At 40.7% G+C, this 18256-nt stretch overlaps 4 protein-coding genes across 7 annotated transcripts in view; 1 reads left to right on the top strand and 3 right to left on the bottom strand.

Moving 5' to 3' along the window:
• LOC135166254 (TWiK family of potassium channels protein 9-like) overlaps positions 1-14582 on the top strand; it is a 127985-nt gene extending 113403 nt beyond the window's left edge. For all 3 annotated transcript variants that reach the window (XM_064128341.1, XM_064128342.1, XM_064128343.1), the window contains exons 5-7: positions 10447-10652; positions 11048-11336; positions 11690-14582. In XM_064128341.1, the coding sequence (XP_063984411.1) occupies positions 10447-10652; positions 11048-11336; positions 11690-11970 (776 nt within the window). In that variant the 3' untranslated portion in view covers positions 11971-14582. The remainder of the gene's footprint in view (positions 1-10446; positions 10653-11047; positions 11337-11689) is intronic.
• Positions 2160-5679, bottom strand: LOC135166253 (uncharacterized). The gene is made up of 2 exons (XM_064128340.1): positions 5543-5679; positions 2160-5020 (listed from the first exon to the last, which is right to left on the bottom strand). The coding sequence occupies exons 1-2, from the start codon at positions 5594-5596 to the stop codon at positions 2237-2239; spliced, it is 2838 nt and encodes a 945-aa protein (XP_063984410.1). The 5' UTR covers positions 5597-5679; the 3' UTR covers positions 2160-2236.
• Positions 5981-10195, bottom strand: LOC135166252 (uncharacterized). The gene is made up of 3 exons (XM_064128339.1): positions 10069-10195; positions 9718-9753; positions 5981-9618 (listed from the first exon to the last, which is right to left on the bottom strand). Exons 1-3 carry the CDS (start codon positions 10141-10143, stop codon positions 5983-5985), a joined length of 3747 nt encoding a protein of 1248 aa, XP_063984409.1. The 5' UTR covers positions 10144-10195; the 3' UTR covers positions 5981-5982.
• A 638-nt stretch (positions 14583-15220) lies between the features above and the next one.
• LOC135166255 (solute carrier family 66 member 2) lies at positions 15221-17691 on the bottom strand. Of its 2 annotated transcripts, none has more exons than XM_064128345.1 (4): positions 17107-17691; positions 16149-16285; positions 15816-15999; positions 15221-15740 (listed from the first exon to the last, which is right to left on the bottom strand). In XM_064128345.1, the coding sequence occupies exons 1-4, from the start codon at positions 17292-17294 to the stop codon at positions 15554-15556; spliced, it is 696 nt and encodes a 231-aa protein (XP_063984415.1). In that variant the 5' UTR covers positions 17295-17691; the 3' UTR covers positions 15221-15553. The 2 variants fall into 2 exon arrangements, with proteins under 2 accessions (XP_063984415.1, XP_063984414.1); XM_064128344.1 differs by having other exon boundaries at positions 15816-16032; positions 17107-17689.
• Positions 17692-18256: the final 565 nt, after the last annotated feature.

Genomic DNA, 18256 nt, shown 5'->3' with positions numbered 1-18256 from the left:
AAAATTACAGAAATGCTCATTAGAATTCAGTATTGTCAATAAAAATTATATCCACGTTCAGATAATTTTTATTGGACAGGAAATAAAGTTTAGTGAGCAGTCCGGTAATTATTTTTCGAATGGTAAAAGACGGGAGAACATTCTCACAATCTCCATCCATTTTTATTATGCAGCAAAAATTATAGAATTTTTTTATTCGCGCGCTTAAGATCACTCATTTCTCCTCGGAGTACTGTCCAACCCCCCACATTCATCAGACTTTATCCATCACAAATTTGTTTTACGCACCGGTGTGAAATGATTCTGTCCGATTCTAATCCCGTGAAAAATAGTTCACTGTCTATATTGATTATACCATCGAGTACTGTCGAATGAATAACATTCTACCGAGGGGGAGGAGTGAAGGTGCGCCCGGATATAAAAATATTGTCACGAGAGAAATGAAATATGTTCGTGTCATAAATCACGTACGACTGAACATTCTCCATGGGAGTCCTCAGCTGAAGATGAAAAAAAAGGGGCAAAAAATGAAATAAACGTATAAGCAGAATCGGAGAAATTTCCTTTATAAACCAACCAGGGCACGTAATGTATTGTGTTTTTTTTTCCTTCCTTGAAATGAAATTACGCCGTTTGGTTATTTCACTTTTTATCCATTCTTTTATGAAACTTTTCTCGTTTAAACAAGGACTATTCAGTAATTATGGTGTGCCCTCCAGCGAAATTGAATTAATGTACGAGAATAGCGAAAAAATTTCAACTGAGGGCTCGTGAACGTACGAAAAAAATTCCCTAAGAAATTCCCTGAATGAATTTCCGGTCGATACGTAATTTTTACCGGCCATTTCCAAATTTTAATCAACTCCAAACATAATTAACTCCTCCCCGATTTTTGCCCTCGGATCATTAACCGTTATCAGTCCCCCATTGTTCCCCTATCGTCCTAATTCCCCCATTAGAATCGTGAACACCTAAATGTCGTTTTTGGTCACATCAGAATGAATGCGCACTACCCCATGGGTGATGCATGTGGTGTATGCGACTCCAAAGAAAGGAAAAAAAAAGATTTGAATTGCCTCGACGTATCCTATTATTTTGCGCAAGAGTAATTTTTCCTCGTTTTCCGGACAGTTTGCCCTGGACCCCCGGAAATGCAGTAGATTACGGGTAGAGCCGCAGATATAAATAATCTCTCTCCGTCTTTTCCGACATTCGTGACCGCTGTACAGTTGACTTATTTTGTTTCTCCACCCCCCCAACTTCACCTTAAGCTTTGACACTATTATTTCAGCTATCTCGTGATAACCTCAGAACTCATGATTAGGTGCATTGTTATTTTTCCCTCATTCCCGATGTCGCGGTGTTTTATTCACGTCGGTGAAGCGTTAAAGCTCTTTTTTCTCTCGCTAGAATCGGCAGATTGGAATAAAACGGATTAGTTGAGCGCGAGAGTTGGCAAACAGAACGAGACAGAGACGAATGTAAATGAATTAAACCATACACGCACGTCACTCTAATCAGCAAGTTGGATAACGAGGGAGGGGGAAAAAAGGGGAGCACTTGAATTAAATGAACGAACGAGTTTCAGGAGATTACTGATAAATTTCAGACCCTTCGCTGCCATTTGGATTTAATCCAATACATTACCGCTTCTGTCGTGAGCGCTTGCATGCTTGCAGGTGAAAAAACATCTCCGCTAATGGATTCAAAGCGAATCCCCTTTTTTGCGAAAAGCGTTCGACAATTTTCAAACATTTATTCTCGAAATTCGATCTTGGAGGCAATTCGCGGAGGAAATAGAGCTTTTCAATGACAAGATTTGTTGGAATTTCCGAGAAATATTGATGATTAAATTCCCGCCAACCCCCCACAAACACCCAACACACGTCATCCCCCAGAAAATCCAGAAACGTGACATTTTCCCTACGTCGTTTCGAGCAATTTTGTACCGTTGTTCCCCTTAATGGCACCTAGGGGTACGAATCGACTTCCGGTGATTTTGTTACTCTTGAATTATCTTTCGAGACCTTCCCGCAAGCCCGCGTAAAAGCTCACGTAGAAAAGCCGAGGGAGTGGATGAAACTATTACCGAGTCTATAAAGTTCATCTCCCCGTCAACTTCAGGAAACCTTTTCAACTAGCATTTATTATCCATACATATGTAAAATAGTCTAGTTTAGTAGCATACAACTCTACCCTCCCTCCCCTAATAACATTCTTCACGAGTCAACGTCAATCATAGATAGTCAACTGGTTCCGCTCCAGTTCCAGTCATCAGAATAGCAGAGCTCATTAATTTGATGTCAGCCCTCATTCCCCTGAAGTCATTCTCGACTTTCTCCTCCACTTTACCAAGAAAACCCCGGAGAAAATCCGATCTAGTATCGTACAAACTGATGTTCATTACCTTGACACGTGACAAGGGCTCGAACGAACCATCATACCAGTTCCACATGTTGGAATAGGCCTCTTGTACATCGGCTGTTAATTTCTGTCTGTCTAAGCCGTACTGAATAATTTTGTATACGTTCACTTGATCCGTTGTAATCCCTTCAAGGATTTCCCGGACAGGTTCCGCTCCCACTCCAGTACAGAGAATCCTCGGTATCTGATTCCTAATCGCCTTCGCCAAGCTCTCGTTACGCCGGACGAACAATGTCGTCAACGACTTTTCGAGAATCCCCCGCAGCAGGCGACCTCTCGACGAAAACCTCCCCAGGTCGAAGTCTTCTCCCAATTTCTGAAGGATTCCCGGCGTCTGCAGGAAAGTCCGAACGATGGGTTGAAACGGCACACCCAGGAAGGGAGAGAACTCTATCGAGAGATCTTGGATAGGTCTCAGCAATTGGACGACTTCATTGAAGACGTCGTTGTCCTGCTGGACAGACTCCAGGAGGAGAATCCTCCTCAGAAGATCAGTCAGGTACAGTCGGTTGGTCCTGTAGTCTCTCAGACTGAGGGAGGAGTCATTACCTTCAGCGGATAGATTGCTAATGACTCTTTTCAGCGGCTCGCTGACACTTTCAGAGAATAATCCTGTGATGTTCATGAACGGCGGGTCGTCCAGACGCAGCCTGTCCAGAAGGGGTTGCGCCAGGGGTTCGATGGCGCCATGAATCAATATACAATAGACTCTTATGACTTCGTAGTACACAAACCTTCGAGCTCTGACTTTCTTGATGCTTAGCATACCTCTGAGGATCCGGGCAAGCAGGTCCTTCTTGGTTTCAACAACTGACGTAGGGAAATTCGTTATTGGGTCTGTAATACTCCCTTCCGACTTCGTGGAATCTTCTAACATAATGCGATTACCATCTGGAAGATGGTTTAGTGGTAGCTTTGCATCTGGTGATGAGGATTGAGTCATCATATCGTTGATGATAGCTTTGATCTCATTGTCTTTGACGAAGCTGGTTAAAATAGTGCTGATGTTCTCAAGGAGGGATGTTACATTGGCACTGATTGGAGGTGTCTTCAAGCTCTCCAACCAAGCGGATAGTGACACCCTCTGGGGCTCCTCTGGACACAGTGTCTCTCGCTTAAGCTCTAGGATTCCGTATGAAGCCGCTATCTTCGCGAAGAGGTTGCTGAAGCAGCTCTTGCTGCGGATGTCTTGCCTGTCGACGAAGCCCAGAGGGTTCCCGTTCAGGTGCGGAGGAATCCAGAGATCGTAGTGGCTAGCTAGTTTGATGCTCCGTTTGATCATACTGACCTTCCCTGGCTCGCTACCTTCCTCGTTGGAGATATTTCCAGTCGACGCATGCAGTGCTAATGCGATTTTCGAAATCACATCAGTGGTTTCGTTATTCATGGGCACTCGATCCTGAATCCTCCTGATAAAACCGAGAATTAAGTCTCTCGGGGTAGGATAAAAGTACCGGACGAAACCCTTGAGTGCGTAGGACAGGCTCAAGTTGCGATCATTAATCATCTGTTTGAAAGTTTTCACTTCTGGAATCTTCACTTCCTCCTGGAGAGTGTCAAGTAAGAGTGGAATGTTTAATTCAGATTTACTGAAGAAGGGATCCATGAGCTGTGAGCGATGGGATTTTGATACTTTTAACAGACGATTTTGAAGTCTCTCAACAATGTCTTTTACTGTTGGATCGAGCTGTGGACGATTGGCGATGGCTTTCATCATCATTTCGACTAATGCGTGAGGGGATTTGACGTTGACGGCGCCAATGACACCCGGAGACCAATCTGGTATTTTACTGTCGCGTAAAACATCCGTCAAGTAGCGAAAGTCTTCTCTATCCTCCGGTGATAATTCAGCGAATCTCATATTCAACATTAGGGCTGCAAGCACTGGCTGAGTTAGAACGATTCTGCCTTCTTGAATCGCAGAAAAAAATATGGCGAATTCTTTTCCCATTTCGGCGTTCATAGATCTGTCGTAAGTTCGTCTAGTATTTTTTGAACGTAGAAATGGAATTATCTGCAGACCAATATCAGCGAACACATCGATTCCTTTATCGCCCGTTTCCGGGGAGAGGATATTCTCCAGAGCAATTCTATTCTTAGTGAATGCTTGGACAACTTCAGCCAACGCGGATCGGCAGAATTGGGGCAAAACCATCTGGAGAATCTTGAAGAGTTCGATGACTTGGTTGGCGTGACCAGATTTGGAAATGTCCTTCAATCGAGGGAGAATATCCATGGTCTGAATATTGTTCTTACGAATTTCTTCGTAGACAATTCTCAGACTTGAATACGTATCCTCTCGGAAGATATCGTCGTTAGGCTGATGCAACAAGTACCCTAATAACCCGAGAATGTTATCTCTAATTGTTGCTGCCACCCATGCCCGCATCACCATGAGATTGCTCTCACTTTTCGGGAGTTTGTGGGCAAAATGGCACGTTGATTCGTTGATATCCAGATTTTGACAGCTGGATAACTCGAAAATTGGGCTCGTCACGTCGGTGGAAACATGGACGTATCCACTGTGACCGAGATTGGCGTCCCCTTCGAGACCGAAGAATGAGGTTTTCGGGGGTGAGACGTCATCGGACGACACCTAAAATGATTTATCAGTAATATTTATCATGAATAAATGCCGCTGAGAAATAATTTTCACAATTGATACACCGAGCGGAGGAAATCGTTAAATATGCGAAGCGCCTGCGCAACGGGAGACCCTTCACGGTAGTCGGGACTCCCTTCGCTGCAGAAGCGAATTAAAAATACATTTCACCGTGAAACTACCGATAAACATTATCAAAGACACATCGCGGTGGAGATAATTTAAAAAAGACCAGAGTGAAACAAACGGACTGAGGTAGAATTCACAACAAAAGCTGTATAAGTGGCATTCAAACATTGTTGAAAATACCACAATGCAAAATAGTTGGCTTATTCAGTGAAATTTCACTGACGTATTTCAAAATGAGATAGAAATGCGAAATGAACACGCTTTACTTAATGAAAAAATTTATTCTGCTCAGTTCCAGGTACATCAATGTTCCATGATAAATGATATAACGAATGATATAACTATTACATCGTGCACCAGAGCGTAAGAGAAAAATGCCTCACTTACTTTGACAGTAAAAAGCATCAATAGAATGTGAAAAGCATTCCATTGTAGCTCCATATCTCCTGAAATTTGTTACTCCCGAGACGCTTGTTTACGCACTACTGACTCCTGGTATTTCACTCTGAAATACGAGCCATAAGTGAAACAAGAACAATCCTTGATACTTGCTATCGTTAAAGCAGACCCACCATTTCTTATCACGATATTTATGGGAAACTTGTAACTTGTGTCCAACAAATATCTCGTAAACGCCAATTTTACACCGTGTTTCGAGCCAATAACAGCGATAATTCGAAATCAATATTAGAGCTGCAATTTTCTTCGTTCACGTATGCTATAAATTTCCGGGAATCAAAAGGACAGAAGAATTATTGGACACTGGACGATACAGTTAACATTTTATTAATAACAATTCACATAAAATTTTATCGAAAATGATGGGTTCAATGTACCACTTCGACGCGAGCCGCTGGCATAGCTCTAGCACCAGCTTCGGTTAGCATCACATACGGCAGCAGCTCCCCAATACTTTTTCTAGCACCTGGTGATAAATCCCGTTGTTTCAACAAGTACAGGAGATAGTCGTGGACAAAGGCCCCTTTAGAGACATTGCTGCCCACCGGCAATTCGTTGTGGACTTCAAGTAGATGTGGATTTTTCGCAAGATCTGTGACGAGCTCATTGTACGCTTCCTTCTTATCCTGGGGGATGCTGTCGTAGGGAAGGACTTCGGCAATAGTCTGACCAACATGGACGTCCGTATGCAGGATAAATTTCTGAATCCAAACCCAACTCAGCTCCCCAGCCCCCTCATCATCATGAAAGACCTTGTCTTCATAATAGAGCAGAGCTTTCCTGATTCGATCATCGATAATAACTTCTGAAGATTTCAACGCAGTCTTGATAATGGTAGTTAGAAACTCACCTTTGGGTGATCTCAACGGTGGCAAGGGCACACCCAATTCATCAAGTAAATTGATCTTGGAGAGAAAATCTCTCATACCATTCCATACACTAGTTTCACTATTAGACTCGGGTATTGGAAGTGCTTTCATTAACCCAAGTAAATCAACAGTCCAACGGCCACTCGACTCGTGCATACTACTGGTTATTAAAGCTGAGGGTACTCTAACGTATATACTCGGAGGTAGGATAATCCTCAAGTAATTTTCGATGAGATCCAATAAAACCTTATCGGATTTAATTTTATCCGATGCTCGCAGCCGGTGGAGGGTCCAAATGAATAGAGCTCCTTTGTTTGGGTACCAGGAGGGAATGATATCATCGCCCAATAATGAGGTTATGATAGATGCGTGGAATACTGATACTAATGGCCGAAGTGCTACTTCGTAGCTCGTGTTCCTTGACAGCTGGGGCAAAAGACCCGGAAAAGGATCTTCTTCGGAAATTGGTTCTAGCCAGTGTTTTGGATTCACCAGAGGCATTGTCGACAGTGAACTGTTCTGATAGGTATCAGGTGGGGTGCGAGCGAAATATACGATATCCTTCTTGTAATTTACCTGGAAGGTCTCGTCCGTGTTGTTGCCAAAGGTCACCCAAGTCACGGGCTTATCGAAGTCCATGAAGTGAGCCACCAGTGGTAATAGAATATATGATGCTACGAACTCAAGAGCTTCTAGTGTTGCTTCGATATCACTCACCAACATCGGCTGAGTCTGCACTTGACTGTTCCAAGAAGCCTTTCGCAACACGTCAATGATCACAGATATCTTCGTGGGAAAGTGAGTAGACCAGTGATGCTTGCCCAACATCCTGCTGACGTAATGCTTACCGAACATCGCCTTCAGGGGTTTCACAATTTGACGTCGCATTTGTGCGTGACACTGGTCCAAGATAATTGTGTTGTTGGAGGGCTTCTCCTCCAGGTGAAGGACTGAAGGAAGAATAATGGCTCCTGGTACCTGGGAATCAACTCGAGTTCGCAGGGTTTGGACGACTGGTGGTCCCCTCGTGGATTTCACGAAGATGATGCATTTTGAGGGATCTATGTGAGGTGGTAACTTTGATGGTATTGGAGGACCAGAGGGCAATACTGGAGGCTCAGGAGACGTCGTCGGTGATGTCGTTGGTGATGCGGTCGTTGCTGGAGACGTTGGTGGAGGAGTTGTTGCTATTGTTGGTGGAGATGTCGAATGCTTTGCAAGAAAATCGTTAACTTGTTCGAAGATCGAAGGCTCTTCATGTCCTACTGGATCCTGTACCTTTGTAGGTGACTGAGTTACCAGCGCTGTAGTGGATGCAGCCTCTAACTTAGCTCTAGAAGGCTCCTCATTATGCACCTCTTCCTCTGAAACCTGAGAAGTAGAAGATGTCGTGGTGGCGCAGATGAGTTTGCTATGCTCTTCTTTGTAAATGTCCTGGTAACCAGCACTAATCAACAATTCGAACCCTGCTATCACTTGAGGATCTGTCTCTTGCCTTATCAGAATTTTTTTCATCTTCTCCAGCATATTCAACACACATTTCTTCGGGTAAACACATTGATCACTGTCCAGGGTAATGACTTGTTGTACTCCATTCCACAGATCCACATTCTGATACATCTCGTGAGTGATGTAATTAATCATTTCTCGAATTTTTGGATCAGCTCCTGGTTCGTCAATAACATCGATAACCGTCCACAGGGGTATGTAATGTTCTACTGGGGATGAAATGCCTTTGATCAGAATTAAATTGGATAACAATGCCGATACAATTCTCTCAATTTCCCCATCCCCATCGGTTAATTTTGTTTGCACTTTTGCTAGATGAGACAATATTTGGTCTCTCGGGTAACGATATATGTATCCACTGCTATCACCCACAATGCGATCAATCTGATTGTCATCAGTTGCAGCGTATTGTAATTTTAATCCTAATTGGTGTATTGACTCATCAAAGTTGAGCGGTGCCACCGGCAGCAAAATTAATTTCAGGTCATCATCCTGACGAGTCATGATAGAATCTTCGAAATGTTCACCTCCAGATGATTCGAAATGATTCAAAATATACATTAAAATCTTCTTCATCTTGGGCGAGACGTCACCGTCTCTGCAAATTTTGTGAATTAAATTACCAAGTAGACTGGAGGGATCTCTACTCTCTGGATTGTAACCGTGAGAATTCCAATTAGGAATTCTCTGTTGCTTCGCTTCTTCCGCGACGTACTTAACGTACTCATCGAAGACGGGATCTCCATCAGGATTGGGCAAGTCCAAAAGGATTAATCCAAACAGTAATTGGGGAAGTTTTGCATTTGGTAGAGACAGTTGTTGGAAGATTTTCACGTAAACCTTTCCCAATTGTTCTTCTGTAACTTTGGAATCATCGTCATAGTGCTCCAACTCGTCTTCTGGGTGGTAAATGCTGGATAATTCTATCGCTTTCTTGGTAATTCCCGCCAAGAGATCTGGACTGCCTTTCATAGACTCCAGAAGACCATTCAAATCAACATTGTCGTTTGTGATCTGCTTTATCCAATAATTGATAACTGATGATAAATGCAGTGGCGGATTGTGCGACAGTTCATTCAACAGAAGGACAAATTGTATCGATCCACTTCTCCCTTCCATTTTCTGTAATACTGGAAGTAAGTTGTATAGGTAGATGGTTTTCTGTCGCAGTGCATTATAAATCATCTCGAGTGACGCGTATTGATGCCTCGTTAATCGCCCACGGGGTAATTGAAGGAGATAGCCCATAACGGTTATTGCATTCTCGCGTAGGATTATTGCAGCCTCCAACTTTTCCAGTACATCATTTGAAGCGACTGTAACTCGTCCAACAGCCCTAGGTGCTGTTGCTGTAGTAGTTTTTGGTGTTGTTATTGTTGTTAAAGCTGCAGGTGTGGGTGAAAGTTTCATTATAGGCGTTACCGTTTGAGACTTTGATGATGGCTGATGATCAGGCGGTTGACGAGTAACTATCGCACCCAGTGGAGCACTTGGTGGCCAGAAGACATTGTAATTTTCATTTTTCTTGACAATTTTATTGGTAAAAAGTCGACCTTCGATGGTCCCATCTTCCGAAGAATATGACGGGGGAGTTGTGTAATATTTTAATTCTTCTTCATCCGATGCCTGAAAAGGACTTCTACAGTTAATGATTTCAGCCAAATTTCAGTTGGCCTCTGCGAGACTCGTACAAACTCACCCCACCAAAGTAGAGGAAAGACTTACCAATCGTTTTGCTCTCCCTGACTCCTCATAATTCGTCTAAAAAAAGGAAACGACACTGGAGCACTTGAAATGATTAATGTAAAACGAATTATTAGTTTTAATGAAAGAGCCTCATGCTCTCGAAAATGTAATTTTCTTAAATGCTAAAAAAAAAGGGGTAGAATTCCAGTGAATCAGTCATAAAGACTGTTCACTTTCCCGCTCCATTACCCCAGCTTTCTCCGCTTCATTGTGATATTTGAGGAGAGCATGGAAAAAGCAATCATAAAAGTCCCATAAAGGAAGATTAAAACATTTTAAAACTCTTGAACTGTTCACGATTCTTTACGAGATTACAAAGACACAACTTACGATGGGATTTCTCCATCCAATGACACCAGATATGACGAACACTATGCAAATGAATATCGTGGATGGAGTCATCATTCATCGGTGAAACATTTGCATGTTGATGAAAAAAAAAAAATCTCTAGTGGCTAAACTGGTGCATGACTTCGTGATGATTTTAGCTTTATACACAACGAATTTATCACCTTCATATCTCGCTTGTTATCCCGAATCGACAGTTAAACTCAACTCATTGATTTTTCAATTATAATCCACGAATGGTGTTGAAATAAAAATAACGTTCGATGATTATTTACATCTCTAATTGCTCACGATAAAGCGGAGAGCCTATTGATTAATTTTATCTGAATTATTGAATGCCATTGAATCCTCTTGTTCCAGGATATGGCAGCATAGCGCCTCGTTCAACTTGGGGGAAAATAGCAACTATGGGCTACGCGACACTTGGAATACCTCTTACCCTCGTATACCTGTCGAGTGCAGGTGGACTATTATCTCGCTGTGCTCGTGGTGTATTCACACGTGCATTGTGCTGCTGTCTCTGTTCAAACTGCGGCTACTGCTGCTACGACGAGAGACGGATGCAGGTAAAGTGATAATTTTTAAAAAGACGATTCTTTTATGCAAAATTTTGGGTTCATTTGGCTACTTGCGATCACCAACGAGCACGAAAATAATTGTAATGAAGTGAGTTTGAAAATTTAATGCGTAAAGAATCATTCATTCCATCAAAGAGACTCACTTATTTTTTAGGGGAGCTGGCACACAGCAATATCATTCTCAACTCTTGAAATTCAGATGAACAATTACGAGTGGTTCGGTGGCGACCTACCCTTATGGAAAATAGCAACCCTCATAATCGTTTTATCTCCTCTTCACTCTCGCGAAAACTCCTCGTCCCAGCCAGCCTGAGTTTCTAAATGAAATTGCTAAACCCAGAATTAAACATGTGAATTTCAACTGAAAAAAAATTCTGTTTCAGGAAAAAGAGAGACGAATGCGAAGGAAGAGACAGCAGGAGGAAATGAATCAACAGCAACAGCAACAGCTTGCATTGCAGGAGCCATTTTACGTACGAGCCAATGCCTCGACGTATCCGAGTTCAGTTGAAATAAAGGCGAGCCCGAAGGACGAAGTGTCGAGTCTTGGCTCCGGAGATAGACCAAATGTTACTATTCTCGCACCAATTAGCATTTGCCTGGGTGCTATGCTGTGTTATATAGTAGCCGGTGCTTTTACGCTATACAAACTCGAGGGATGGAACTTCATAGGTAAGTTACTGTACCGAGTTAAGTTGTATTAATTCACTCGAATTGTTATTAACTTCGTTCAACCAGTCTTTGGTAGAGTAGATTGGATATTCGAGTATTTCCATCAAAAATCAAAATTTGAATTACAGTTCCAAAGTCGTTCGCGTGTGTTGGAGCGTAAACTATGATGTAATTGCTTACATGAACATAATTTAGTAGTTTATATGCACATACTAGTTCATCTACTCATGAATAGTTGCACATGAACGCTGATTTATTAGAACAATGAGTGAAATAAGTTGAACGGAATTGATCATTGAAATTTTTGGTCATGGAGACTTGACGAATCTTAAAGCCTTTCTGACGTCTTACAGATGCCAGTTACTTCTGCTTCATGAGTCTCAGCACCATAGGCTTTGGTGACATGGTGCCAGGTTCTTACCCTGAGAATAATTTCAAGGAATCCACCAACATAACCATATGGTTTTGCTCGTGCTACATAATGTCTGGTATGGCACTGACAGCAATGTGCTTCAACATTCTTCACGACGAAATTGTCCATCGTTTAGCCCATCAAACTGAGAAGAACGATTCAGTTAAACCAAGTGTCAGCGTTGACGAGCTTTCAGCTGATCCATTTGCCTTGACATCGTGACAATTTCCATCCAGTAATTTGTGCCACAGAAATGTTACTGAAGAGACACTGTGTGGTGAGCCACCAGTTAGTATTTTCGCCCACGAGAATGAAATTAATATACTGAAGGATAGTTATAATCAGGTTGATGTCACGAGGGATTGCAAGCCCATCATAAAGCTTGAAGATCATCTTGTTGGTCCAATGTCAGCTGTTTATACACTACCTGAAGTGGACGAAGAAGCTGAGGAGAACACGGAAATATGAATTGTTCCCACTGGACATCGATACTGAGGGCATTCCATGGTGGATCTAACCAACAACTTGGTAGGAAAAAAAAAGTTTTCTGGCGCAGCGAGACTCATGTATAACGTACTCAAAAGTTTGAGATTGAGCCATTGGGTGCTGTACACATTGGTGGGATATATCGAAAGAAATTTCCACCCTTGGGTGCGCCAGAACTTTTCTAATATGTCGAACGAGTGCCGGCTCATGACAGCTGACAGGGATACAACTGCCAAATGTTGGAAAATTAAACATAAAATCAATATTTCTACTTGCTTGTCTAGATAGGAACACTCACAATGGTTCTTTTGTACTTCTGTATAACTTCGTCCCGTCAGAAGTTTATTCACATTTTTGTCTGTATGATAATGATGGGGTAAGATTTTACCAGGAGGTAATGAAAGTCGTTGATTGTCGACTCGTTAATTTGTTGTCCTTGTCGTGTTGACTAACGATTGGAGAGAATTTATGCTCAAGAACAATAACTAAGAGTAATTTTACGGATAAATATAGAGAGACTAAGAATGTTGCGTTTAGAAGGACTATCCGAAATGTTTTAATATTAATATTAACTTCAGAAATGTGAAATGGAGTAATAATTAGCGGTAGGGGAAGACGATCCTCGCACATTGGTCAATGAAATTCGGTGGATTAATTGTCGAAGGCCTGTTACTTCGATGACAACGTGCAAAGCTCGCCTTAAGGTGATTTCCATTGCGATTTGATGGAGTAATACATAGGGGTACATAAACTTTTTTTCGTTTTTAACATATCATAACATAAGTTGAGATGCGAGCAATGATCCTGAAATTATGAACAGTATTATCGCATTCAATTCGTCATTATGAGAACATGCTCGAACAATCACTGAATATAACGCGTCACACTTACGAAAATACATTGACAAGGGGTGGAATTGATTTGTCACTCGTGACAGTTAAATCGATGAGCCTGCGAGAGAGCTGCAAATATCTAGCACGCACTTCATTAAAGTTCCATAACGATTCCCAATGACAATTCAAGTGCCTCCCTTACCAACGATGTCGTTTTTTTTTCAACCATCTTCTCTATCTCCATTCATTCGTTCATTCGGTTTCTCTATCTCTCTTCATTTCTCATTCTGCGAGACTCAAACCTTCATCTCAACTCTCTGGGGAAATATCATGGAATCGCGCGACTGGGACATTACGAACCACACGATACTGTACCAATCCCAGACTGTGTTCTGAGAGAGAAAGAAAAAGAATTCTATGAAAGTTAAATGCCTTGGGAGATATTTCTCTTATGTCGCGCAGCCAATCGGTATCGATTTCGATTTTAATGATGTATTTTTTTCGAGTGAGATTGATAGAATACGTATTGTATTTGATGACGAATGGGGTTGAAGGGGGATATTTTTTTTAACAAGCCCGGTAGGGAGCTTGCAACGATTTTTCATTCCATCTTTTTTTTTTATCGCAAGTTCGTGGACAGAATAATTTTGGGAAGTGTTGAAATTGGGCATTCGGGAGGGTTCCTTCGGTTTCACAATTATTAGTACATGATCATCACGTGACGATTTCTCGGAAATTTATTAATGTGTGTCGATAGATAGGGCAGGGCCACAAAACGGAGGGAGGATGAGCTTCGCGTCAGTTCTAAACACTCGATCCTACGTTTCCGTCAGCCCATAGTTGATTTTTCGGGCCCGACGACGTGGCGTCTAATCAACAATTAATAGTATTTTTATTGCACCGTTAATGCCACACCGAATGATTGGTCATGCATATTTAAGACATTATCGCGTCACTTCTCCGTGACTGCAATCAAGGCCAGGTCGGATTGCCGATTGCAACATGTACTGTTAAATGGGCAAATGACGACATGTTTTAAAGATATTCCTTCGAGTACCGAAATTTAATTTCAATAAATGTTTTCATGTACATAAGACAGAGGCACTTTGTATCATAAATATATAAGTAATAAATTTAATATTTATCTCGTGTATTCAATTCATGTAAATACAGAATGTATAACACGTCCTGGTAGTGGTATGTAATATCGTTGATAAATACAAAACTAAAGAGAGAAAATTTTATGAATTACAACCACTGCATTGTCTTCTAGATGAATGATAAATATTTAAAAAATAAACAGAACAATTGTGAGGAAGGAAGCCTGGTGGTCTTGAAACTTCACTATAAAATTTGTCTCTCAGGACGAAATAAATGTAAATATTCCCTGGGGGATGGAAAAAATACGATCACTGTAAAATATTCATCACTAAAACACGACACTGAGTATAATCGTCTGTATAATCAATGGTCACGCAATGTATCTTATAATGCGAAATAAAAGTATTGTCAAAAACCGACAACAATGTTGTGATATGTCCCTATCGGTGGATTCTAGAATTGGCGTACGGCCAGTAGATCATCGAGTCAGTGACAGAATCGCAATCTGGAACTGAACCAAAGGTACATAATGCGGATACTGGAGAATAACGATGAGTAAGCGAATAACGGGGACAGAATTAAATTCAGAATGGAAACGTAAATTGCCTTGTGAAAGCATGCAATAACGGAGAGTACCTCGGCTCCAGTGGATGTCATCAGTCGTGGATAAAGGTACTGGGATAGATTAAACGCATGTGGAATATGAATAAATTTATAGAGGATAAAATTCATGATAGTAAATCGATGCTTTCGAATGGGTTGGCAATGTGGAGGGTGGTAATACCCCTTCTCGGTGAAGGAGAAACTCTCGTGCATTATCGTGCAGTTGGTAAAGTAGAAAGCTTTCGTAACTAACTCCCTAATGACTTCACGTGAGATCATTGGGAAATTAATTATATATTTGCTAATTATACGTCTGGTAGGGAGCGATGGACATTTTTAGGGGCTGGGGCGGTTATGTAAAGGGTTAAATACCAGTCGCTAATGGCGATTTAAAGAATTAATTGTTTTCAAACAAAGAAGGGGAGGGAGAGGACAAATACTTCCCAATATATGTTATGAAAATATTTTATTAAGAGCATATTCACACCGTGAATACTTGGTATTACGTCAGACCATCAGCAATGATATTTGTATTTTCTTACAAAGAAAAATTCATCTAATTGCTACGATACAATAATTTATAATCAGTACATCACTATTCTGGTAACATTATAGCACTTTGAATTCATGAAGACTCAGAACTCTTACAATTACGAAATCACAATACACAAAAAAAAGACTATAAAAATTGCTGCATTCCGATATGGAATAGAGAGGAAGATACTGAATTACTTTGGATTATTAATATGGCCATAAAAGTTTGATATTTTTGTCTAAAACTACTAGTCAGTCCGTAAATCCGGTCGAGATGGAATATTAACTTGGTATAGATAGACTTGGAGAAGAATTGCCGTGTCAACCAACACCTGCAGAACTCCACAAATACTGAATTGTATAGGTGCTTCTCTCTGAACAAAATAGCAAGTCTTGAAAGTATCACCAACTGTCCACATTGTCACCATAGCTATGCTGTAAGATAAAAAAAAATAGTCGTTATAATCCCAGCGTGAAGGGCCTTATCTCAATTCCCAAATAGTGCATTACCTCATTCCTTCGGTAGATTTGTTATGGAGATTACGTAAAAATTGAGGTACACCCAGCATGGCTTCAGTCAGTACGGCGAGGAGGCCTACACTCTCCACAAATATCGGATAATCAGCGAATAAATACATGAGAAATCCACCAGCTACTCCAAACAGTAGTATGAAATCCATATACGACTGGAAGTCTGTCCATTTCCAAAAGTATTTAATGTCCAAATCTACATGAATTATTTTTAAATAGAAACTACAGTAAATATAAAGCAGTATTTTTTAAATTTTATGTCAATGATACAATTATGATGCTGTCCGTCACAACATTTGGAAATCATCATACCTGTAAATGTTCGCTCCTTAGCTTTGACCAATTGATTTTTATGGCGAACTGTTACGCACAGCCTTATCATCACCAGCATTGTAATGTTCATGAGGATACTCTGAAGGAGGAGAGGTAACTCGAAGCGCTTGCCGAACCTGTTGAATGTAAAAAAATGTAGATAAACATTTTTGAGCAAAAAGTTCGTGAGTTATTCGTCATGGGTTGTTGTATTATTAATATTTCAATAAAAGTGTTCATCTTAATAGAAAACTCCTTGAGGTCAAGGGATTCTAAAAATACAGTGAAGGCTTTTGAAATAATTAAAATCCTTTAACAGAAAAAAAATGCGAGATAAAATCTTAAAATAGAAAAAAATCAATAGTTTGTGTTCTTTTATAGAACTTTTATTCTCAGGCTGATTGGTGGAATATCTTGCACTTTAGTCTCGTTCATTTTTAATTGAAAAATTAGAAAAATTCAAGTACTTCTCTCCAATCACACCTGCTCTTCTTTAAATTGATAATATTCACTGTAACAGCTGAATCGTCAGTGTTGTTGTTTACCGAAGCAACAGCTGATCAATTACTTTCATTCTTCTTCATAATGTATTCACAAAAAATTATTTTAAAATGCGCAGTTGATGCAAATCTCATTATTTTCATGGTCGTGACAAAAATTAGGAGAACTTAAAAAAAAATTCTTCACATCCAACAACAATGTGGTTGTGTTCATAAAAAAATACTTTCAGGCCTACCCCCATCTCGGGTAATTAAGATCCCCAAAATTGATAAAAAAAACAATATTTATGGAAATAAATTCAAGTAACAAAATCATCTAAAAATGTCCGGAAATCGAGGACAAAGGGGCTGAGCTGAGAGCCCTGTTCCCCAACAAAAATAGAAGCCCTTCACTGGAGAAGGAAAAATATTCGAAGGAATATCTTGGTAACTCATGACTTAAAAAAATATTCTCATACCAAAAAATGATCCTCAAAGTGTTAGCGATGAGCAAAGCCAAACACACATAAAGTGAAAATCCCTCTGCGTCGTCCTTTCTCCTGATTTCCCTGTACTGAGGAATATATGGCACAATACCACCAAAAATCATAGCCCCGGAGGCAATTAAGCCAAGGGCCTTGCTGACCGTCATCTCCGAGTCTGCCATTCTGCACAGTAAGATCGACAATGCACCTTCACAACACGACTGTCAGGACATAACTGACGATAAGGACTGACTAGGATCACTGCTACCTCCGAGTTATGGTATGACGCGTGTTGAATTACATAAACGTGATCACTATGACTCAGTCTGTTTTTCTATTGCCATCACCAACAATAACTGATATGCACAAAGGTGACTTCACTTAGATGCCACGCGGAATAAAATAGATTAAACGAGATAATCTACATTCTTTATGGAACGTTTCGGTTGTCTAATCACATTTCTATTCACTAATAGCGATAATTGAATTAGGGCGCAGGGGCCACATCGACGGAGTGTCGTAGTCTCGACTCCCTTCTAACGCCATTGCGTCCAATTATCGGTCTGGAATGACACCCAGTGACGAGATTGTATTAATGTTTGTTTATGCCGGCGCATGCGGCATTGTGCGCTGTCGACTTCCGGAACAGCAGGAACGCAAAGGTATTTAACCGGCGGCGGGTTAAAAAGGGAAAAAATAATTAATGCACATAATTGTAGACCATTAGCACATTACTGTACATATATTCATTTTCCTTGTAGTCCCGTGGATAATTAATAATGATCATTTTAATTTTGCCCATGATATTGGCCAGAAGTAAAATCAAAAGTCAATTTTTTTAATTTAATTGTGGCTAGTTTTATTGGAAATCGTTTGTAGATTGCGAATATAAATTTTTTCTCGTTTGGACATACCCCAATCATCGAATACAATCAAATAAAAATTGTGATCGATGGTGGCGTCCATTTGGGCGACTGGGTAATCTGTCCAGTTATCGCGGGAATTTTCGAATGCTCCTCTCTCTCATTGCTCGTTATCAGAGGCTTGTAAATGGAAGCTCTGACTTCAATAATAATATAATTGACTGGTAATTGAATTTTACCATAGACATAAGTAAGAATATCATTTAAAGAAGGACGAACTT

Source organism: Diachasmimorpha longicaudata, chromosome 9 (genome assembly GCF_034640455.1).
Source record: "Diachasmimorpha longicaudata isolate KC_UGA_2023 chromosome 9, iyDiaLong2, whole genome shotgun sequence".
In the NCBI taxonomy this organism is placed as follows: Eukaryota; Metazoa; Arthropoda; class Insecta; order Hymenoptera; family Braconidae; genus Diachasmimorpha; species Diachasmimorpha longicaudata.
This window is presented reverse-complemented; position numbering and strand designations above follow the sequence as displayed.